The sequence below is a fragment of the Enhydra lutris genome, unplaced genomic scaffold (genome assembly GCF_002288905.1).
Source record: "Enhydra lutris kenyoni isolate GAN:26980312 unplaced genomic scaffold, ASM228890v2 scaffoldscaffold43, whole genome shotgun sequence".
Taxonomy (NCBI): domain Eukaryota; kingdom Metazoa; phylum Chordata; class Mammalia; order Carnivora; family Mustelidae; genus Enhydra; species Enhydra lutris.
The window spans coordinates 134,935-158,583 of record NW_019154127.1 but is presented as its reverse complement, the minus strand read 5'-3'; the positions used below and the strand labels follow the sequence as shown (position 1 = coordinate 158,583).

General features: G+C 36.3%; 1 protein-coding gene across 1 annotated transcript in view; it reads left to right on the top strand.

The window, feature by feature from the left end:
* LOC111155724 (listerin E3 ubiquitin protein ligase 1) overlaps nt 1-23,649 on the top strand; it is a 68,287-nt gene that overhangs the window by 31,462 nt on the left and 13,176 nt on the right. Inside the window, exons 18-25 of the mRNA XM_022516067.1 lie at nt 590-694; nt 4,621-4,763; nt 18,368-18,503; nt 18,707-18,851; nt 19,942-20,159; nt 20,606-20,836; nt 21,131-21,205; nt 23,080-23,266. Coding sequence (XP_022371775.1) covers nt 590-694; nt 4,621-4,763; nt 18,368-18,503; nt 18,707-18,851; nt 19,942-20,159; nt 20,606-20,836; nt 21,131-21,205; nt 23,080-23,266 — 1,240 coding nt within the window. The remainder of the gene's footprint in view (nt 1-589; nt 695-4,620; nt 4,764-18,367; nt 18,504-18,706; nt 18,852-19,941; nt 20,160-20,605; nt 20,837-21,130; nt 21,206-23,079; nt 23,267-23,649) is intronic.

Sequence of the window (23,649 nt, the reverse complement as noted above, 5' to 3'; positions counted from 1 at the left end):
ACAAGTAGGCAGAGAGGCAGGCAGAGAGAGAGAGGAGGAAGCAGGCTCCCCACGGAGCAGAGAGCCCGATGTGGGGCTCGATCCCAGAACCCTGGGATCATGACCTGAGCCAAAGGCAGAGGCTTTAACCCACTGAGCCACCCAGGCGCCCCGCCAATAGTGTTTTGAGTATGCTATAGTTTCAGGGGTCCCAGGCTGAGCACATCTTTCTCTGCAATCTCAGTCCATGTACTTGACACTTAGAACTTTTGCTGGCTGGTATTAATACCTTGGTTCTTCAGCATTAACCAGCCTTGGTGTCCTGTGGAATATGTCCTTTTCTGAGCTGCAGACTCTGGTGCTCAAGCCTAATCTCCTCTATTGGGATTCGAAGGGCTTTGGGATGAGAGCTCAGTACCAGTTGTAAAGGAGTGTTGGAAGCCTAAGTCTCCTAGTCCATTCAGTAATGACCATTGTTTTGGGGCAAAAGCCCTATGTGAATTGATACCCTCACGAGATAATTTACTTAATTCTGTAAAGGAATCAGGCAAACAGTCTTTAAAAATCTTAAACACTATGAAAATGGATTTTTTCCTTTTTTCTTTTTTAGATCCATGGAAAATGGCACCCTTTGGTCTCTCATTATTGCTAAGTTGATCCTTTCCCGAAGTGTTTCATCGGATGAAGTAAAACGGCATTACAGGAGAAAAGAAGGGTATTCTTACTTAAATTGTTTGTACTTTGTTGTATTTGGTTACTTCGGCAACCCCAACTAATGAATAATCTCTAATCAATCAAGGAAACAAAGTTTAAGAAATGAAATTAAATGAAAGGAAATGAGAATTAGACTTTCTTAAAAGATTTTATTTGTTTATTTGAGGGGGGAGAGAGAGAGAGAGTGAGCGAGCATACACAGAGGGAGAGGGAGAAGCAGACTCCATGCTCAGCAGGGGACCCGATGTGGAGCTTGATCCCAGGACCCTGGGATCATGACCTGAGCAGAAGGCAGAGGATTAACCAACTGAGCCACTCAGGTGGCCACCCCGCCGCTGCCCCCCCTCCCCCGCCACTACTGAGTCACCGAGGCACCCTGAGAATTAAAGACTTTAAAAGAATTTCACTTTATTTTAAATATTTTTAACTTTATAGTATTTTGTTATGGAATTTTATACTTGGTTTAAAAAGCATTTTGTTAACTTCTTCTCTTTTCCCCAGAAATCTTTTTGGTAGAAATCTTTCTTTTTCCCCTCCCTAATATCCTTCTTCTATTACTTTATTTGCTATTTGGAAGTGATAAGAAAAATTACTTACTCTTCTCTTAAATAAGGATCATCCTATTGAAAAAATACTATAGAAATGCAATAAATGTATTCTTTTTTTTTAATTTAATTTTTTTTGTTTTGTTTTCAGCATAACAGTATTCCTTGTTTTTGCACCACACCCAGTGCTCCATGCAATCCGTGCCCTCTCCAATACCCACCACCTGGTTCCCCCAACCTCCCACCCCTTCAAAACCCTCAGATTGTTTTTCAGAGTCCATAGTCTTTCATGGTTCACCTCCCCTTCCAATTTTCCCCAACTCCCTTCTCCTAACTCCCCTTTCTTAAAACAAAAAAATAGATTATGGCATTGGACATACTAGAGATCTAGAGTTGGTCATATTAGAGAAGCTGAACACTCAAACACTTAGTTAAAATTTACCAAGAGGCATTTTGAATTTTCTGATTTACCAGGAATTCTGAAATGATATGTATATGTTCTGGTACAGTAGAATTATAAACTAAATTTATATTTTTTCGTATTTAAAAATGTTTTAAACTTATTATTTTGAAGTAGTTATAGATTTACATGCAGTTGAAAGAAATGATACAAAGAGATTCCATGTACCATTCATTCAGTTTCCCTCAGTGGTACCATTTTGCATAACTTCAGTACAATTTTACAACCAGGAAGATGGCATCCATACAATCCATTGACTAAGTTTACATGTACTCATTTGTTTGTCTGTGTGTTCTGTGTAATTCACATGCCTGACCACTATCACAGTCTGATAGAACAGCTTTATTATAAGGATCCCTTGTGTTACCCTTTGATAATCAGTGCCACCTCTCTTCCTCCCATTTTCATCTCCAGCAACAAGCAATCTGTTCTTCTCTTTATCATTTAGGAAAGTTACATAAATGAAATCATATAACATATGATCTTTTGATACTGGCTTTTTTATTTAGCATAATTTAATTTTTTCTGATTATAAAAGTAATAGGGAATTAACTAGAGAATTATTAGAACTAATGACTAATGATGGATTTATACTTGACAGAAAAATCAAAAACTATTCTATTCAGTAGTAAATAAAAATGGCATAGGAAAAACGAGAGTCTATTCACAATGACAACAAAACTGTACCTAGAAATAAATTTACAAAAAAAATACAATATAAAACTTTAGTAAAGATTACAAAAGAAGGTGGGAAGATAAATTATAAAAATGGTTGTATCAATCTAATTGCAGTGCAATCTCAATAAAAATTCCAGCAATATTTTTTGAAAAACTTGACAAACTGCCTTTGAAGAAAAAATGCTCAAGAATTGATAGGGGGAGAAAAAATGGTAGGAAATTTCTGAAAAAGTGAAAAGGACTTGCCCTACCAGTAAAATAATTAAGTAGTATTAAATTGGTAAATAGATAAGTCACTGGATCAAGATATAGAGTCCAGAAACTAATCCACACAGATATGAGGATTTAGTTTTTGATGCAGGTGGCCTTTCAAATTAGAGGTGTGAGTCAATAATACATGATGTTAGGAATACTGGATATGTTTGAAAAAAATAGCGAGGTGCCCCTCTCTTACGTTAAACACAAAGATGAAGTCCAGATGAGAGCTAAATGTAAAGAACAGATCTATATAAAAGTATCAAGGGAAAATAAGAGACTCTGTATAATCTTATGGGGAAGATCTTAAGTAAGGCACAAAAACCCAGAATCTGTAAAACAAGTGATAGATATTTTTGTAAAAATGTAAACTTCTAGCAACATAAGTACCCATCAACAGATAAATGGATAAACAAAAAATGTGGTACACACAAACAATGGAATATTATTCAGCCTTTAAAAGGAAGGAAATTCTGACACATCTTATAACGTGGATAAACCGTGAGGACATTTATGCTAAGTGAAGTAAACCAGGCCTAAATGACAAATATTATATGATTCCTTTTATGTGAGATACCTAGAGTAGTCAAATTCATAGAGACAGCAGGTGAAATTGTGGTGGCCAGGAACCAAGGAGAGGGAAAGTGGGGAGTTCTTGTTTAGTGAAAATTTTAGTAGAAAATTTAGCAGATACCAATTTTGTGAACGGAAAGGATTAACAGAGATTGGTTGCACAGCATTGTTAATGTACTTAACACTACTGAGCTTACACTTAAAATAGTTAATTTGGTAAAAAATTTGGTAAATTAATGTGTATTTTACCCATAAGTAAAATTTTTTAGAAAAAGAAAACTTCTGTATGACAGAAGTGCAGTAAACAAAGGTTAAAGGACAAGTGACAAAATGGGAAAAAACATTTATAAATTAACAAAAACTTAATATCCATAATATACAAATAGCTCCTATTAATCAGTAAAACCATCCAAATTAAAAAATGTATCAAGGACTTTAACAGGTAATTCATATATTAAATAGTCAAATAGTCAGTGGTCATTTCATTGGTGAAATGTGAAATATGAAAGGATTTGCCATAGTAATAATGATAGAAATACGAATTAAAAGAAGCACATTTTATCTGTCATCTTGCTAGAAATTAAGAAGATCCATTAAGTGTGCATTCACATTTGTTTTGGTGACAGTATAAACTAATTATGCTTTTTAGGAAAGCAATTTGAAATTATCAAAATATAAGACATACATATCCTTTGCTCTTGTAATTTCTACTTCTAGGAATCTAGCCTAAATAGTATTTTGTTTGCGTGTATGCAGAATAATACCTTGCTCACAGACATTTATTGCAACTTTATTTGTAAGGGCAAAATTTGGGAAAAAAAATCAATGTCCACTACTAGGGGCAATAGTTAAGTTATGATAGTATGGGATATTTTTCTTTTTGTTCTTAATTTAGTTATGTAGCTTTAAAATAGAAAGTAATTTATACTATATATTCTGATATAGAAAGTTCTAAAATGTAAGTGGCAAGTATATTTAGAGTTAACAGTATATTTAGAGTGAACTCATTATATGAATAAAATTCAAGTATATATATGCACATATATAAATATCAACTCATAGAAAGGACACAACTGATACTGTTTAAATGAATCTGTTGACTTTTAAGGAGAACATAATCACCATATATTGTTGTATAATTAAAAAAATTTTACATGGGGGTGAAATTATATATGCTTATGTTAAAAATTTAGAAGCCTGTAAAAAAGAGAAAAAAGCAGCAGAAAATATCTACAATTCCATCATCCAGAACCAACAGCTGTCAATCTCGTCATTGTTTCCTTTTTTCCCCCATACACTTATTTTCTATAGTGGCATTATTAGTCTTTTTGAATATTCTGAAGGAGAAAGAATTTTCTGAAACCACTGCATGTTTCGGGTAAATGTAATTCATATTTTTTCCTTTTCTTTAAACAGTTTTTTCCCACTAACGGAAGGTAATATGCATACCATTCAAAGTCTCTGTCCATTTTTGTCAAAAGAAGACAAGAAAGAATTCATTGCTCAATGTATACCTCCCCTTTTGGCCTGGACTAAGGAAGATCTTTGCAGTACTAATGGTTAGTGCTTGATAATAAATATTTCTTTAATTATTGCTTGAGATAAAAGAAGTGTTTCTTAATATCTAAATCCAAATCTAGCAGAGATTAATTGAATTGCAGCTGATTTATTCCTAGTTCATACTTTTGCTACTTAACAAGTTGACAGTCAATAGGATGAGTGTCATTGTAGACTCTTAACCATTTTGTAGTACAGAAATGCTACAGACTTAAGGGAAGATTAAGACAGATATCCTTTCATTGTTTATTTATCCATAACATTTTTAGCTATGCTTAATTTCTCCCTTGTCAACCAATGATTGAACATCTAAAGGTAACAGAGAGATAGCTTTTGTTTTATTTTCAACTTTTTTGGGCCCTCTGTACTCTTATTAGTTCATTTGTTTATAATTTAATAAACACTGAATATGGCTCTTTGGCAGTTCCTTTTGTAAAGAGGACAGATAAAAAGTTATATCGTGATACCGATGTATCAGAAACACGTCCTGCTTTGTGTGTCAAAGCAGCAGAACAGGAGTTCCCCACTCTGCGTTGAGGCATCAATAGTGATTTCATAAAGAAAAATTTAACTGGGTGATGAAGGATGGTTTTCCATATGGATGTAGTTGGGAACAGGCATTTGAGGTACACAGAAACATGAAAGAGTGTATAGAGTTCAGTTTGGCTGGCATTTGAGGTAGAAAAGGTTGGGGACAAAGGGTGTAAGATGCACAAGTATCTGGATTTTGGACTTTAAGAGGTAGGCAGTAAGGAACTATTGGCTCAAATTAAGAGCCTACTAGGAGAGTAGTGGTACTGTCTCATTAAAAAGATTATTTTGATAACTGTGACAGGTGGATGTGAGGGAGAGAGATTGCGGTAGAAGACAGACAGGAAGCTATTGGAATGTCTTTATTTTTTTAATGTTTATTTTATTTATTTTTTAGAGGGGGGAGGGGCAGAGGGAGAGAGAGAATCTTAAGCAGGCTTCATGCCCTGCATGGCAGTACTCATCTCCAAACCTTGAGATCATGACCTGAGCTGAAATCAAAGAGTTAGAATGACTCTTAATTGACTGAGCCACCAGGTGCCCCTGGGATAATCTTAATGAGAGATAAACAGAACTTAAATCAAGGCATAGATGAAAGAGAGGGGCTGGAAATGAAAGAGATTAAGGAAAAAGAATTGGTGGGGGTCTGTGATTCTATTTCTGAATTGGGTAGAAAGAAGTAGGGAAGGGGTAAACAGGGAGCCAGTGTTAAATTAAGCTGGTTATGGAGTATTACTCAAAATGGAGATTGTCTGTCAACTAGATGGAAATACTGCTTTCAAAGCCCAGGTCATATAGGTGGTAGCATAATCTGTAAATGAGGATGAGCTTGTCCAGGGAGAGTGAAGAGTGAGAAGAATATCAAGGGAACACCAGTACATAGATATATGGATTATGTGGGTGGGGGGAAACGTGAGAATAAGGACTAAAGATAAAAGCAGAGGAGGAAGTTTTAGGTAGTATTCATCACCTGTGTTAAATGCCGCAGAAGGTCAAGTAAAATTCAGGACTGGAAAGTGTTCATTAACTTTGGGATTATTGGAATGAAGAGTAGTGAGGAAGTGGAGGCAGATAGTTTGTTCTAAGTGTTCAGTGAAAATGGATGTAGAAAGAAGGTGAGAGCTGGAAATGAAGGTCAGAGGGAAAATCAGTGTTGCAGGGAAGAAGGAGTAGAAGATAGAGAAACTGTTGATAGCTCCCACTGAGATGAGAGGGATGGGATCTACTTAGAAGATACTAACCTTTTGTAGATGGAGTGACTTTCTTCTAGGAGAAGTTAGGAGAAATGTAGGATGGATGCAGATGTGAATAAAGAGAGGGTAGGGAACTCGATGTATTCCTTACTAATAAGCTTTGTGTCTCTTTGGGCTAGGTCATTTCATGAGTGAAAACTGGATTGCAGATTTTTAAGAAGGATAGTGAAAGTTTGAACGTAGTGGAAGAAGAACACGCCTGTCAATAAACATTTGTCAAAAAGAATTACCCTATGGCGCCCAAAGCCAGCCGATGTAAAAAAAAAAAATTATTGTGGCATTAAGCTGTGTAGTTGTGTTCATTGACAGAGTAAGATTGTAGGATCAGGCAGGGATTTGCAGTTCTGGAATGGGGATGCAGTTGAACTGGTTGTGCATAGAGGACAGGAGGACCTAATGGGAGTGCAGGTGGTTTCTCCAGCACACATTACAACTGATGGATGGCCAAGGGGAAAAAGGGGCAGAAGACAAGGCTGCAGTGTCATACAGCTGTTTGCAGTCACACAGACCGCAAGGTTCCTAGTTGTGTGGAGGCCCTATAAGAGGAGGAGTGTCTTTGAGATTTGACAACTAATTTTGCTCTTTCAACCAAAACAATGCAGTAGAATTAGCTAACAAATAGTTTTAAACATATAGTTGTTAGAAAATCTGTTGTTTCTGAATACACTTGAGCTCAGCCTATTCTGTTTTGCTCAGTTTCGTTTGTTTTAAGAGGACTTAAAAAATTCCTCTGCCTTTAAAGGAAGGTTAAATATATCATACATTTTTTTTTTCTTTATTCCTCAGTTCGTTTTTACCTACAAGATAAAAACCCAAGTCCTTGGTTTGGCCTATTGGACATTTTACAATCTTATCGCGACTGATTTCCCCAGTTTTACTTCTTTTTGCTTCCATCCTGGATCCTGGCCATGTTAAATCTTCATGATTTTTAAAGTTTCTTTTTAATTTTTTTTTTTTTTTTTTTTTTTTTATTTGATAGAGAGCTAGAGAGAGAACACAAGTAAGCAGAGCGGCAGGGAGAGGGGGAGAGAGAGAAGCAGGCTCTCCGCTGAGCAGGGAGCCCAATGCGGGGCTCGATCCCAGGACCCTGGAATCATGACCCAAGCCGAAGGCAGTCGCTTAACCAACTGAGCCACTCAGGCGCCCCAAATCTTCATGATTTTTGAGCATTATATATTTTTTTCAGTTTTATTGAAAAATTATTGACATACATCACTATATAAGTTTCAGGTATACAGCACGATGGTTTGATTTACATATATTGTGAGGTGATTACCACAGTAGGTTCAGCTCACATCCATCTTCTCATATAGAAATAATAAGAGAGGGGCACCTGGGTGGCTCAGTGGGTTAAGCCGCTGCCTTCGGCTCGGGTCATGATCTCGGGGTCCTGGGATCGAGTCCCGCATCGGGAGCTCTGCTCAGCGGGGAGCCTGCTTCTCTCTCTCTCTCTGCCTGCCTCTCTGCCTACTTGTGATCTCTGTCTGTCAAATAAATAAATAAAATTAAAAAAAAAAAAAAAAGAAATAATAAGAGAGGAAAAAAAAATTTCCTCCTGATGTCAACTCAAGATTAACTTTTAGCAGCTTTCCTATGTATTATATGGTAGTGTTAGCTGTAGTCATCATGTTGTACTTTATATCCCTAGTAATTATTTGTCATATAACTGGAAGCTTGTGGCTATAATCCTTCCTCCAAGCCCTGCCCTCCCTCATCCTCTCCCCCTGGTAACCACAGTCTAATCTCTTTTCTATGAGTTTGGGTTTGGTTTGGTATGTTTTGGTTTGATTCCACTAGTTAGATTATACAGTATTTGTCTTTGACTTATTTCACTTTAGCATAATGTCTTCAAGGTCCATCCATGTCACAAATGGTAAGATATCCTTTCTTTTCTGGCTGTGAACAGTACTCCATTCTATATATATACCATAACTTCTTTTCCATTTCATTCATTGATGGAGCCTTGGTTTGTTTCCATGTCTTGGCTATTGTAAATAATATTGCTATGAACATGGGGGTGCAGATATCTTTTGGAGTTAGTGTTTTTGTTTCCTTTGGATATACATTGACCTTTGGACAACATGGGTTTGAATTGTGTGGGTCCACTTATATGTAAATTTTTTTTGATAAATACAGTATAGTATTATAAAAGTATTTTCTCTTATGATTTTCTTGGCATTTTCTTTTTTCTAGTTTATTTTATTAGAAGAATATAGTTAATATGTATGTGTTAATGTCAGTGTAATTGTTAAGGCTTCCAGTCAACAGTAGGCTATTAGTAGTGAAGTTTTTGGGGAGTTAGAAGTTATATACAGATTTTCAAGTACATAGATGGGGGCTTGGTGCCCCCAACCCCCACATTATATGAGGTTTAACTGTATTCTCAGAAATGGAATTACTGGATCATATGGTAGTTCTATTTTTAATTTTTTGAGGACGTCCATACTGTTTTCTATAGTGGCTGTGCCATTTTACAGTCTAACCAACAGGGCATAAGGGGTCCATTTTCTTCACAGCCATGCCAGCATTTGACATCTCTTATCTTTTTGATGATGTCCCTTCTGATAAGTGTGAGATAATATCTCATTGTAGTTTTAATTTGCATTTCCCTAATGACTAATGATGTTGAGCATCATTTTATATATCATTTGGCCTTAAGAATTTTTTTTTGAAAAATGTGTATTCAGGCCCCTTACCCTTTTTAAAATTGGGCTAATTGTTTATTTGCTGTTAAGTTCTGTGTGAATTCTTTATATATTTTGAATATTAATCCCTTATTGGATATATGGTTTGCAAGTAATTTTTCCCAATCTGTAGGTTGTCTTTTTACTTTGTTGATGATTTATTTTGCTGTGCAGAAACTTTTTAGTCTGATGTAGTCCCACTTGTTTATTTTTTATTTTACTTGTGCTTTAGGAGTCATATCCAAAAATTAAATACCAAGGTGCATTTCAAGAGCTTTATTCCTGTTTTCTTCTGGGAATTTCATAGTTTTATATATTTAAATCTTTAATTGATTTTAGTTACATTTTGCAAGTGATATAAGATATGGGGCCAGTTTTATTATTTTACATGTGAATAGCCAATTGTCCCAGCACCATTTATTGAAGGGACTGTCTTTCTCTATTTAGTATCCTTGGATCTCTTGTCAAATATTGATTGATCACATTTTGGGCTCTCAGTTCTGTTTCATTTGTCATTTGTCTGTTTTTTGCCCTATTATACTGTCTTGATGACTATAATAGCTTTAGAGTATAGCATGACATCAGGAAGTATGATACTTCCTGTTTTGTTCTTTCACAGGATTTCTTTGGCTACTCAGGGTCTTTTGTGGTTCTGTATACATTTTAAGAGTGTTTTCTCTGCTTCTGTAAAAAATGCCAGTGGAATTTCACACAGGGATTTCATTGAATCTATGGATGGCTTTTGGTAGTATCGATATTTTTAACAATATTAATTCTTCCAATCCATGACATGGAATACCTTTTTACTTATTTGTGTCTTATTTGTGTCTTTGATGTCTTTCATTAATGTCTTGTAGTTTCCAATGTAGAGATTTTCATTTTCTTAAATTTATTCCTAAGGTTTTTTTTTAATGCCATTGTAAATGGGATGGATTTCTTTCTTTCTTTCTTTTTTTTTTTTTTTTTCTAGAATATTTGTTGCTGTTGTATAGAAATGGTACTGGTTTTTGTATGTTCATTTTGTATCCTGCAACTTGACTGAATTCCCTGATCTAATACTTTTTTGCTTGAGTCTTTAGGATTTTTCTTCATATTATATCAGGTCATCTGAAAAGAGACAATTTTCTTTCCTCGTTTCCATTTCTGGTACATTTTATTTCTTGCCTGGTTGTTTTAGGTAGGACTTCTAGTACTGTGTTGAACAGGAATGATAAGAGAGGCATCGTTGTCTTGTTCCTAATCTTAGAGGAAAAGCTTTCAGCCTCTCAGCGTTGAGTATGATGTTAGCTGTAGGCTTGTGATTTATGGACTTTGTTATAGTGTGCTATGTTATTTCTATACCTAATCTGTTAAAATTTTTCATTATGAATGGATGTTGAATTTTGTCAGATGCTTTTCTCTGTGTGTACTTAGATGATCATATGATTCCTTTCTTTCATTTTATTAATGTGATGCATCACATTGATTTGCATTTATTGAACCATCTTTGCATTCCAGGGATAAATCCCCCTTGGTCATGGTGAATGATCCTTTTAATGTGCTGCTGTATTCAGTTTGCTAGTATCTTACTGAGTTTTTCATCTATATTCATTAGGGCATTTGCCTGTAGTTTTCTTTTCTAGTAGTCTCTTTTTCTAGTTTTGGTATCAGGATAATGCTGGCCTTGTGAAAGCAGTTTGGGAGTATTCCCTCCCCTTCAATTTTTTGGAAGAGTTTAAGAAAGATTAATGTTGGTTCTTCTTTAAATATTTGGTGAAATTTACCAGTCAAGCCATCTGGCTCTGGGCTTTTCTTCATTAGATTTTTCATTGGTGATTCAGTTTCCTTATTAGTAATTGGTCTATTCAGATTTTGTTTCTTCCTGAGTCAATCTTGGCAAATTGTATGTTTCCAAGAGTTTTTCTGCTTCTCCGAGGTTGTCCAGTTTGTTGGCATATAGTTGTTCAACAGTAGCCTCTTACGATCTTTTGAATTACCAGGTGATACCAGTTGTAATTTCTCCTTTTTCTTTTTAGTTTTGTTGATAGGAGTCCTTTCTCTTTTTTTATTCCCCTGGTTAGTCTAGATAAGGATTTATCATTTTTGTTCAAAAACCAACTCTTTGTTTAATCTTTTTTTTTTTTAATAATTTTTCTATTCTCTGTTTCATTTATTTCTGCTCTAATCTTTGTTTTTTTCTTTCTTCTGCTGACTTTAGGCTCACTTTATTCTTTTGCTAGTTCCTTAAGGCATAGTTAGGTAGTATATTTGGAGATCTTTTTTGCTTCTTAGTGTAGGCATTTATTACTGTGAACTTCCCTGTTAGAACTGCATTTGCTGCATCCTGCAAGTTCTGGTATATTGTGTTTCCATTTTTGTTTATCTCAAAAATGTTCTAGTTCCCCTTTATTTTCTTCTTTGATCCATTGGTTGCTTAGGAGAGTGTAGTTTAATTTCCTTGTGAATTTTTAATTTTTCACTTGTTACTGATTTCTAGTTTCTTGCCATTATGGTCAGAGGAAGTACTTGATATGATTCCAGGTTTTTTGAATTTGCTGATTGTTTTGTTGTCTAGTCTGTGGTTTATCTTAGGAAGTGGTCCTTGTGTGCTTGAGAGGAATCTGCATTCTGCTGTTGGATAGAATGGAAGCAAAAATATTCTAAATATTATCAACATAGAAATATAAGATGAATTTTGTTATTAAGTAAGTACATATATATTAGTTAGGATATAGGTGTCTTTTCTTCTGTTTATGTCTGTTAGGTCCATTTGATCTATAGTATGTTTAAGTCCACTGTTTACTTATGGATTCTTTGGATAATCTATCTTCATTGTTGAAAGTGCAGTATAAAATTTCCAACTATTATTATATCATTATTTCTCCTCTTAACTCTGTTCATTTTTGCTTTACATATTTAGGTGCTCCAATGTTGAATGCATAAATATTTACAATTATAATATCTTTTCGATATATTGAACTTTCATCATATTATAACCATCTTTGTCGCTTTTTACCATTTTTAAAGTCTTTTTTGTCTAAGTAAAGGCACATCACATTTTATTGCATTTTGCTTTATTATACTTTGCAGATACGGTGTTTTTTTTTTCCTTTTTATAAATTGGAAGTTTATGGCAACCCTGCATCAAGCAAGTTTGTCACCTCCATTTTTCCAGTAGCACTTGTTTACTTCAGGTTTTTATATTTTGTAATTAAAATATTTCAAACTTTTTCATTATTACTGTATTTTTTCTGGTGATGTGTGAGCGGTGATCTTTGATATTACTGTTGTAATTGTTCTAGGGTGCCATAGGCTATGCCCATGTAAGATAGCTAACTTAATAAGTTGTGGTGTGTTCTGACTATTCTATCAACTGGCCATTCCCCTGTCTGTCTCTCTCTCCTTGGGCTTGCATAGTCCAGGACAATTAATAACTCTATAGTGGCCTCTGTGTGTTCAAGTGAAAGGAACAGTCACATGTCTCACATTTTAAATCAAAGGCTAGAAATGATTAAGCTTAGTGAGAAAGTCGTGTTGAAAGTGTTGAAAGTGAAGATAGTTTTTTTTTTTTTTTAAAGATTTTATTTATTTATTTGTCAGAGAGAGAGAGGGAGAGAGAGTGAGCACAGGCAGACAGAATGGCAGGCAGAGGCAGAGGGAGAAGCAGGCTCCCTGACGAGCAAGGAGCCCGATGTGGGACTCGATCCCAGGACGCTGGGATCATGACCTGAGCCGAAGGCAGCTGCTTAACCAACTGAGCCACCCAGGCGTCCCGTGAAGATAGTTTTGAAAGGTAGACCCGTCACACCAAACAGCTAAGTTGTGAGTGCAAAGGAAAAGTTCTTGAAGGAAATGAAAATTGTTCTCCATTGAACACATAAATGATAGGGAAGCAAAACAGCCATACTGCTGATGGGACGTTTTAGTGGTTTCAATAGAAGGTTAAGCCAGCTACAACATTCCCTGTAGGTCCTAACTTTCTTCAGTTCAAAGAAGGCTAAATGACGTGAAGAAGCTTCAGAAAAGAAGTTTGAAGCTAGGAGAGGTGGATTCATGAGGTTTAAGGAAAGATGCCATCTCTGTAACATGACAGTGCAAAGTGAAGCAGTAAATCCTGACACATAAGCTGTAGCAAGTTATCCAGAAGAGCTAGCTAAGGTAATTAATGAAAGTGGCTACACTAATGACAGGTTTTCAATGTAAATGAAACAGCCTTCTACTGAAGGATACCATTTAAGACTTTCATAGAGGAAAAAGTCAATGGCTGGCTTCAAAGAATAAGCTGATTCTCTTGTTAGGGGCTGATGCAGCTTATGACTTTAAATTGGAGTCATTCCTCATTTACCATTGTTGCAGTTCACATTTTAAAAATATTGTATAATTAGTAGCAAATTTTTTAGTTATGGTTATTTTTACTAATTTTTTAAAAGATTTTTAAATTTTATTTTAGAGTAAGATTACAAATAGGGGGAAGAGCAAAGGGAGAGAATCCTGAGCAGACTCTTCGCTGAGCTTAGAGCTTGATGCAGGGCTCAGTCCCACTACCCATGAAACCATGACCCAAGTTGAAATCAAGAGTCAGATGCCCAACCGAGTCACCCAGGAACCTCTATTTTTACTATATTAAGACAGTATATATTTTATCTATTTATTTTTGAAGAGAGAGAAAGTGCATGCACACATGCCCATGAGTGGCAGGGTGTGTGCAGAGGGAAAGCAGGAGAGAGAATCTTAAAGCAAGTTCTATGCTCAACACAGAGCCTGATGTGGGGCTCATGACCCTGAGCTCATGACCTGAGCCAAAATCAATAATCGGAGGCCTAACTGACTGAGCCTCCCAGGCACGCCTAATTTTACTATATTTTTTAAAAACTTTAAACTAGAGTTGTGAGTTATATACCACAGTTACCATATTGCAGAATCCAACTACGACTATATATTTACCATTACCAATGAGATTTTTACCTTTTTATATTTTTATGTAGCTAACTAGTGTTCTTTTATTTCCACTCAAAAAACTCCCTTTAGCATTTTTTGTAAAGTAGGTCTGGTGGTAATGACCTACCTTAGCTTTTATTTTGCCCAGGAAAGTTTTTATCCCTCCTGCATTTCTGAAGGACAGCTTTGCCAGGTATAGAATTCTTTCATTATTTTAAATATGTCATCCCATTCTCTCTTGGTCTGAAGAGTTTCTGTTGAGAAATTCGCTGATACTCTTATGGGGGTTCCCATGTATGTAAATTTTCGCTTGTGCTGCTCTTAAAATTCTTCCTTTGTCTTTGACTTTTGACAGTTTAATTATGACTTAGTGTAGCCCTGTTCACATTCAGTTTATTCCCAAGTAATTATCCTTATGGATCTAGATGTCCATTTCTCTACAGGATCAGAAAGTTTTCAACCATGATTGTTTTAAATATACTTTCTGTCCCTTTCTCTTCTCCTGGAATTACCATAATGTGAATTTTTTTTTTCATTGCATGCCAAAATTCCCATAGGCTTTCTTTTTCTTTTATCTTTTTGCCCCAGTGTCCTATCCGCAAAGTCTCTGATTCTTCTGCATGGTTGAGTCTACTTTTGAAATGTTTGAATTCAGTTCAGTTACTGTATTTTTCAACTCCCAAGATTTCCTTTTTTTTTTTTTTGATAGCTGCAGTTTCTTTATCAAACTTCTCAATTTGTTCACGCATCGTTCCTAATTTTGCTTAGTTTCTTTTCTTGTAGTTTGCCAAACTTCTTTAAGAGAACTATTCTGAATTATTTGTCTGACAATTTATACCTTTTCATGTCTTTAGGATCAATTATTAGAGTTTTACTGTCCTTTGATGATGTCATATTTATCTGATTATTTGTGATCCTTTATTCCTTACTTTAGTATCTGCACGTTTGATTGTCCTTCTCTTCCAAACATTAATAATTTATGGGTTTGTTTTGCAGAGAGAGTTCTTTACTGGTCAGCTCAGTTTGGGTTTTTAGGTGTGTCTGCTGGTAATGTTCTTGTGCAAGTAGGGCCTGTTATTACAGTCTGTTTTTGGGCAAATGAGCTCTGAGGAAGTGGGGTGGAGTGGCGGGGGATGGCTAACATTGGATAAGGCTGCTAGCTTGGTTCTGCAGTTGCCTGGGTTCTCTGGTTGGACTCACTAGATAGATAGGACTGGGTACTATATTCATTGGTGGATTGGTCTACGAATTAGCTTCCCTGCCCTGGCAGGGAAGCAGGATGGATTCCAGAATCTGTACAGCTCATTGTTTGGGGACTAGAATTGGCAAGAATGTGCACAATTTCCTTGTCAGGTGATGCTCTGCAAATGGGGGAAGCCATGGGTTGTGCTCACTATTCAAGAGCCACTGGACACAGGGCTGTTGGTTGGACTGTGGAGCTTCCTGTGTGCTCTGGTTAGGTGCTCTGGTCAGGCAGACTAAAGGTTGTATTTGGTGATGAGTGGGGCTACAAATTAGATTTCCTGCCTGGGCACAGTGGCAGAAGGAGGTCTAACACCAGTAAAGCTCTTTGTTGTCTAAACTCAAGCAGAACTGCATCCCAAGTTCCTTGACTGAAGAGGGCCACTAGCTTTGGTCTGTAGTCTATCAGCTCTGCCCGCCCGCCTCTTGGTTGTAGTGCCGTTGTGCTGCAGAGCTTTCAGGAATTTTTGCTAGCCCTTCTGGTCAGATGGCCTGGAAGACTCTCCACAATGTGTGGGGCTATGTCTCAGCTCTCTTGCCTAGGTGGGAGGGCAGGGGCTGGAAGTGACCCTCAGCTTTGTCTGTGAATTAATCACTCTGCCCGTGTGAAGCAGGGGAAGCCCCAATGTGTGGTACTGACTTTGCTCTGGAGTGATTATACCTGCTCAGCCGCCTCTTGGCTTGAGTGCTATGGGGTCACACAGCTTTCAGAAATTTTCTCCAGCCCTTCTGGTCTCATGGGCCGGGAAGATGCTCCACAGTGTGTGTGGATGGGGGAGTGGCTCAGCTCCTTACCTGGGAGTGGGTAAACTGGGCTTTAGGGCTGTCAAACTCCTCCTGTAAGGATCAGAATCAGGAAGATCTGCACCGTGCTGTGTTCACCAGTCAGTAGTGTGCCCCAGTCTAGGTTCTCCAGATAAGCAAAACCACTGGTTGAGATTATTACTGGGCACTGCAAGTATGAACTTGGTTTTCCAAGATCCGTGTGCTGATTATTAAAAGCACTTCATCCATTCTTTGTCAAAGTCAGATGCCCAGTGGCTGAGCCCTGCAAATTTCCGAGAAATCACAGTGCTGTAAGATCAGAGTAGGAGCTCCCACAAAGTGACTCACAATAATGGGGGTGTATGCTGGTTTCCCACCTGGGTTCTCTTTTCCTGCTGAAGGAACCAGAGTCTCAGAGGGGACTTCTCCACATGGTGCTGCCCTGTCCAGGGGAGGGACAGTGCAGTCAGTGTATAGCTGCTTCTCTTACCTTCCTATCGCATTCTGTCTTGGTCTAAATGATGATAGGGGGTGTTTCAGCCTCACCCGTATAGGAGTCTCAGTGATACCTTGTTCTTGAATAGTTGTTAGTTGTTTTTCTTGTGAGGGGGAGCAAAGTTAAGAACAACTTATGTCGCCATCTTAGTGATGTCTCTCCTCTTCTATACTTTTTTACCACTTTGTGCCTTAGCTAGAGTACCCCTTTGCTACTCTTGCAGACTTGTTTATCTTTTGGTAAATCCTGGTTCAGACAGCAGGTTTGGGAAGCACCTCCCATCTTCCCTCCCTTCCTTCCTTCCTTTTGTAAGATTTATTCATTTATTCGAGAGAGTGAGCAAGTTGGGGAAGGGGCAGAGGGAGAGAATAGCCAAGCCGACTCCCAATGAATGTGGAGCCCAGCTCGGGGCTTGATCTCACAGGCACTCTTCTGACTCAACCTAGATGAAGATAGTTGTTTCCTTTTCTGGGCTCCCCATTCTTTGCCACATTATATTGTAATTTGTTTTTAAGTCTGCTAGTACTACTGGATGAGTCCCTTCAGGGACTTGATTTTGCTCATCTTTCCCCAGCATCTAGCAGTGCATCTGGTATTCATTATTTATTCATACTCATTTAGTCAGTCAAAATAAATGTCTGTATCTTAGAGATTGTACTAGGAGGAGGTATACAGTGATAAGTAAAACAAACAAGGTTCCTTCTTGGAGCTTACTTTCTCTTGAGGAGATAACAGTAAATAAGTGGCAAACATTAGTGCTGTAAAGGCAACAGGCACAAGATAATTGAGACCAGAGAAATGCAGAGGGCTATACTTCATGCATGTGGGGATTATGCAGAGTGGAGGCAGTATTGAAGCTGAGCCTTGAAGCATAAGAAGGAATCAAGGATTCTTAAGAGCAGTGAGTCTATGAGAGCTTTCCAGACACAGTATGCCTATTGAGTGAATGTATGAATTATGGAACAATATATTGTTTTCCATCTTTATTTAACTTTATATTCTAGCTATGTTTTTTGTATGTTATATTTGTTTTTATTTGAGAGGTGGGTATACTGAATGAATCCTATACTAAAGAAACCAAGAATAAAAAACAAAACAAAAAAAACCCAGCACGGTTAGTTTAAAGCACAATTTCATTTACTCACCCCACCTGCACCTCCACCCCCACCCCCACTGCCACTCCCTTTTCTGTGTTAAGTGCTTGGTACAGAGACAGGGTCTCTGCCCTGTGGAGCTTACACACTTATTTATTGACTCTTTCATGTAAGCCCTTTTTAGAATTCTTTTTTTTTTTTTTTTTTTTTTTTTTTTTTTTTCATTATCTTTCTTTCCTTCTTTCTTTTCTTTTTTTTAGTCTGTTGCACACAATTTAACAATATGATATAAGAAATGAGTTGGTAGCTTACCATTCTATATAGTGATTGATTTTTCTTGAATTTTCCCATTTATAGTAATTATAATACTTAATGATTTGCACTAGAATTGCTTTTCCTCATTCAAATTTCATTTTGAAAGAAAAGAATCCTTCTCTTTAACATTAGCATGGTCTAAGAGAATGATCATCCCTATTTTTTTTTTGTCAAAAACCTGTTTTATCAGAAACAAAGCAATAATTTCTGCATCTATAAGACGAGACTTTGGTTTAAAGGCAGTGTGTATAGATAGGTGTGGGTGTGTATATGTGTGCATTTTAATTTTCATTTTGAATTTTACTTTAGGAGGTTTTGGACATCTTGCCATTTTCAATTCTTGCCTGCAAACCAGAAGCATAGATGATGGGGAGCTACTACATGGTATATTAAAAATTCTGATATCCTGGAAGAAAGATCATGAAGATGTTTTTCTTTTCAGTTGGTAGGTGATATTTTATATTGGGTCTCCCCCTCCCCATTACAATGTGTATCCGGATTGTGTACCTTATAGTCACAGTTTTGTATAGTAATAGGATAATAAACATCTAAGTCAGCCTTTTATAAGTGTATAAGATATAAAATAAAATCATTTTTAATTGAATGTCCATATGATTCTTCCATGTTTTGTTTTTGTCCTTACCACAGTAATCTGTCAGAAGTAAGTCCAGAGATACTAGGTGTAAATATAGAAATAATCCGGTTCCTTTCCCTGTTTCTGAAATACTGCTCATCTCCTTTGGCAGAGAGTGAATGGGACTTCATCATGTGCTCCATGTTGGCTTGGTTGGAGGTAAATTAACCCGATATATCATCACCTCTCTTAGGCCTTCATGCATATCTGCATACTAGAACCAATTACTGATCTTACTTTTTAAGAAATTATTGTAATTAGCTCTTTGGCAAACATCGAAACACTTTATAGATGTATTCCTCACCAGTTACTATTTGATAGAATAATGAAGTGATAGAGGTTTGATGTCTGCCAGTGTCATTCAGTGACTGAATCTTCTGCTATTAAAGTGTTCTCTCCACTAGCTCATTTTAATATAATATTTTAGCACAGCCATCGGAGGGCTTATCTTTCATGATCAGTTTTTTAATTTTTTTGGCTCTTAATTATTAAAATGTACTGTGTCGGGAATACATTGAAGACTAAACAAATTCAGAGGGAATCAGTGTTCTTTTTATGACACAAAGCAAGTATAATATTTGTGGGCTCTAATGGCAGCAGACCATTGGGTTTGAATTGGTCTGAATCTCTGCTTTGTTTGCTGTTATCTGTGTGGCTTAGGGTGTTCAGATTTGACCTACTTGAACCTCAGTGTCCTTATTTTATTTTTTATTTTTTTAAAAGATTTTATTTATCTTAGATAGAGTGTGAGCGGCAGAGAGGGGCAAAGGGAGAAGAGGAGAGAATCTCAAGCAGGCTCCCTGCCAAGCACAGAGCCTGACTCAAGGCTCAGTCTCATGACCCTGAAATCATGACCTGAGCCCAAGTTAAGAGTTGAACATTGAACTGACTAAGCCATCCAAATGCCACCAGTGTCCTTATTTTAAAATAACTTAATAATGCCCAATTAGTAGGGCTTCTGAGAAGATTATAAATATGTTTTTCTATATTTCACTTGGTAAATGGTAATTGGTATTTTCTTTCATAGTTTTAGAAATAGAATTTCAGAATAAGTGGATTGATTCTAATTCTTAGTATTTAATTTTTTTAAAAGTTATTTTAATGTAAAATGTATAAATGTCTCCTGAGATTCTACACTTCAACTGCTTTTTATTTTAAAATTTAGAGAACTGAGAGGGTTTTCTTTATTGCCTTGATTTGTGGTGTTCTGGCAGATGTCTGCTTACGTGTTTCATTTTTGTTTCTTCAGACAACAAGTGAAAATCAGGCATTGTATTCTGTTCCACTTGTACAACTGTTTGCCTGTGTCAGCTGTGATTTGGCCTGTGAGCTCAGTGCTTTTTTTGATTCTGCAACTCCGGATACCATTGGCAATCTCCCTGTAAATCTAATCAGTGAATGGAAAGAATTTTTTTCCCAAGGCATCCACAGTTTGCTTTTACCTCTTTTGGTGACTGCTACAGGCAAGTGAAGGGGGAATCGAAGTGGAATTCATTGCAAATGACTAGTTGAAAAATTCAAAACAAAAACTTTGGCTGCTTAAGTCAAACAGGACAGAACAGTAAAGTAAAAAACCTGAGAGGAAGCTTGGCATCTGAGAAGCATCATATATGCTTCTGACAAAAATTGAAAATTAGCAAAGTATCCAAAGACTTGCAAGTTAAAATGGTAGTAATTCAGATAACCTGAAGAGATTATTTATAACTCAGACTTCTCTCCTTTTTAAGGATGAGGTAATAGAAGTTATGACTACTGTTTAAGATTACATTAAACGGTTTCTAGCTAGGAGTCTAATGTTTGTCAGTTTTTTATTTCATTTTCTTAAATGACATTTGACTGTGAATCAGTCAAGCTCTGTTATTCACTTTGTTTTGGGATGTGCATGTTTCTTTCCTTTTTTTATCAGAAGAAAGTGAAGATAAATCTGAAACATCCTTTCAGAATGCAATGCTGAAGCCCATGTGTGAAACATTAACATATATCCCAAAGGACCAGCTGTTGAGTCAAAAACTCCCTTCAAGATTGGTTGCTGGCCAAAAAACAAACTTACCAGAATATCTCCAGACTTTGTTAAATACATTGGCCCCATTACTCCTCTACAGAGCTCGGCCTGTGCAAATTGCTGTTTACCATATGCTATACAAGTAAGAATTCTTCCAATTGAATCAATGTTGTGATGGTTCAAAAAAATATATATAGAATATATATTTAACTTGGTCATTAAAAAAAAAATGTAAACTCAACCATACATTTTAGTAACAGGGATGGGTTACTGTTCTCTATACACAGTTTACATTTAGATAGTCCTGGACACAGGTGATTATTTCAGGAAATAATCATTTAAAAATATACTGATTACAAAGTGAGTATTGGTCTTTCTGCTCTTAAGCATGTGAACAGTTTAATGTTATATAATATAACATTTATTCTGACTGCAGATTGATGCCTGAATTACCACAATATGATCAGGATAATCTAAAGTCATATGGAGATGAAGAAGAAGAACCAGCCTTGTAAGTTTTTTAAATAATTTGTTTTATTAAATTCTTATAATCTATCTCATTACAATAACTTCAGAAGATGGATAAACACAAAAGCTCTAAATTTAGAGTATATATTCATTTAATAGGTCGTTTAAAGTCATCTGTAAGGTAAAAATGAAAGTTAGAGTCCAGCCAAAAAGAAAGTTTCTCTCAATTGTTCCTAAATCATATTTTCAGTTTGCTACTATTTAGCAGAACCTTCATTGACCACACGGTAGCTGTGGAAAGAGTATGTCAATTCAGATATCTATTTGGCACCTACTTTGTGCAAAGTATTAAATGCTGAGGGGAGAATATGGTGTTTAGTAATTATTCTTACTCATAAGGAGCTTATCATCTACTATAGACAACATTACTCTGTAATAGAAGACAGTGTGTGGCAAGTGCTATGGAAAAGGATAGATAGCCTGCTCGGGGAACACAACTCCATGCACCGGAAGAGAAGACTCTTTTTTCAGGAAGAGACATTTATGCTGCATCTGTCAAGTTAGGTTGCACTTCAGTAGGGCAGGGAAGACTATAAATTAAGGGAATACCATGTGTGAAGGCATGAATGTTGAGGATGTGACAGGAAGTGTCAAGTAGTTGCCACTTAACATATTTTTTATTGTCTATATGTTCCTCCATGGGAATAGAAGCTCTGTAAAGTCAGGAATTTTTGTCTTTTGTTCCCGACTGTATTCATAGCATTCAGAATGGTCCCTGGCCTAATGCAGACTCATGAATACTGCTCATTTGTTTAATGAAAGGATGAATGAATGGATATGTATGAAGTAGGTAGGGAAGGTATAGTGAAAAATAAAGCTGGGTGGGTACCTAAGATAATGAAGGGCCTTAAAAATTACATTTTCTGGGATTTGGGGCATTATTTGGTAGAAGATAGGAAAAGTGCCAGCTGATTCTGGCTATAGTATGAATCTTAAATTATAGAAGAATCACACAGAGGTGGAGACTATTCTAGAAACAGTAACAGTGCATGAAGGGCAGCATGGAGATAGAGAGATACCTGAACTGGTATTTGTAAAATTCAATGACTGTTGGTATTTAATAGAGAAGGGGTGGTACTGGGATAGTGGTGTTAAGGGTAAAAATCCAAGGGCAGAAGCTTGAAGACCTGAGTTTATGGGCTGGAAAAAGGAAGCCACAAGAGAAGTGTTGCAGAGGTGAAAGGAAAGAACTGAGCTACAATGTCAGAGTTTGACAGGATATACACAAGTAGTTCACTTTTGGAGAATCTCTTAAATTCATCTGAATGTGTTAATAAGTAGAGTAGTTCAGTAAAGAAGAAAATCTATTTACATTGTCATAAGTTAATATGAATATTGAATTTACTTTCCTGAAAAGACATACAGTCATTATTATTATTATTTTTTTTTTTACTTTTTATAGGGATCTGGTAGGACCCCATATCATTCGTCATTCCCCTGACTAGCTGAGGGTCTTGAGATTAATCATTAAGCCTCTCTGAGTGTGTGATTATTTTTCCATCCATAAAACAGAGGTTGAAATATGTTTTCTAAAAGCGTCTTTTCTTCAAGTGCTAACAGCTAGAGCTTAGGTTTTGTAGTATTTTTCACATATATTTTAAATGTATAACTGAAAAATATTTTACATATTTATGAATATGAAATTTGTTTTATGTTTACATATGTTAATGGATTTGTAATTAAATATATTTAATTTAGCAGAGTTAGCATTAAAACTAAATCTGTAAGGGGGGAGTTTTAAAATGATTTTTGGAAAATAGAAAGATTTTTCTAAAATGCTTAAAGTTTATACATGCTTTTAGTTTTTTAAGGAATAAGTTATGAAGAAAATTGTGGTGTTTAATCATTGATTCATAGGTCACCACCGGCAGTGTTGATGTGTCTTCTTAGCACTCAAGAGGACTTGCTAGAAAATGTTTTGGGGTGTATTCCTGTTGGACAGATAGTTACTATTAAGCCACTGAGTGAAGACTTCTGCTATGTTCTGGGATACCTCCTCACCTGGAAATTAATACTTACTTTCTTCAAAGCTGCTTCATCTCAGGTAAATAAATATGTGATAACTTTTGATAGTTCTGTCCTCTCTGTGTTTCTGTTACTATTCTAAATCCTTTGTTTCCCCTCTTTTTGAAAAAAAAAAGGGAAATGCCTCTCATTTTAATCTAATCTTTTCTGGCTAACTTCAGACATTCTGCTATTTCTGTCCCTTAACTTCCTTATCCTCCCCTCCTTCCCCGCACGCACATGCGCAGACACAGGTTTTTGCAAAAGTAATCTCTGGAATGTGCTGGAGTTAATTTTTTTCTAACTGAATGCAGCTACCAAGTCCTTTTATTGCAGGAAACAAGATTTATATAATTTAATTTTGTATTACCATAGTAATAATTCCAAAGAACTTGGATCTTGCTGGGTTTTTTTTCCCCCCCC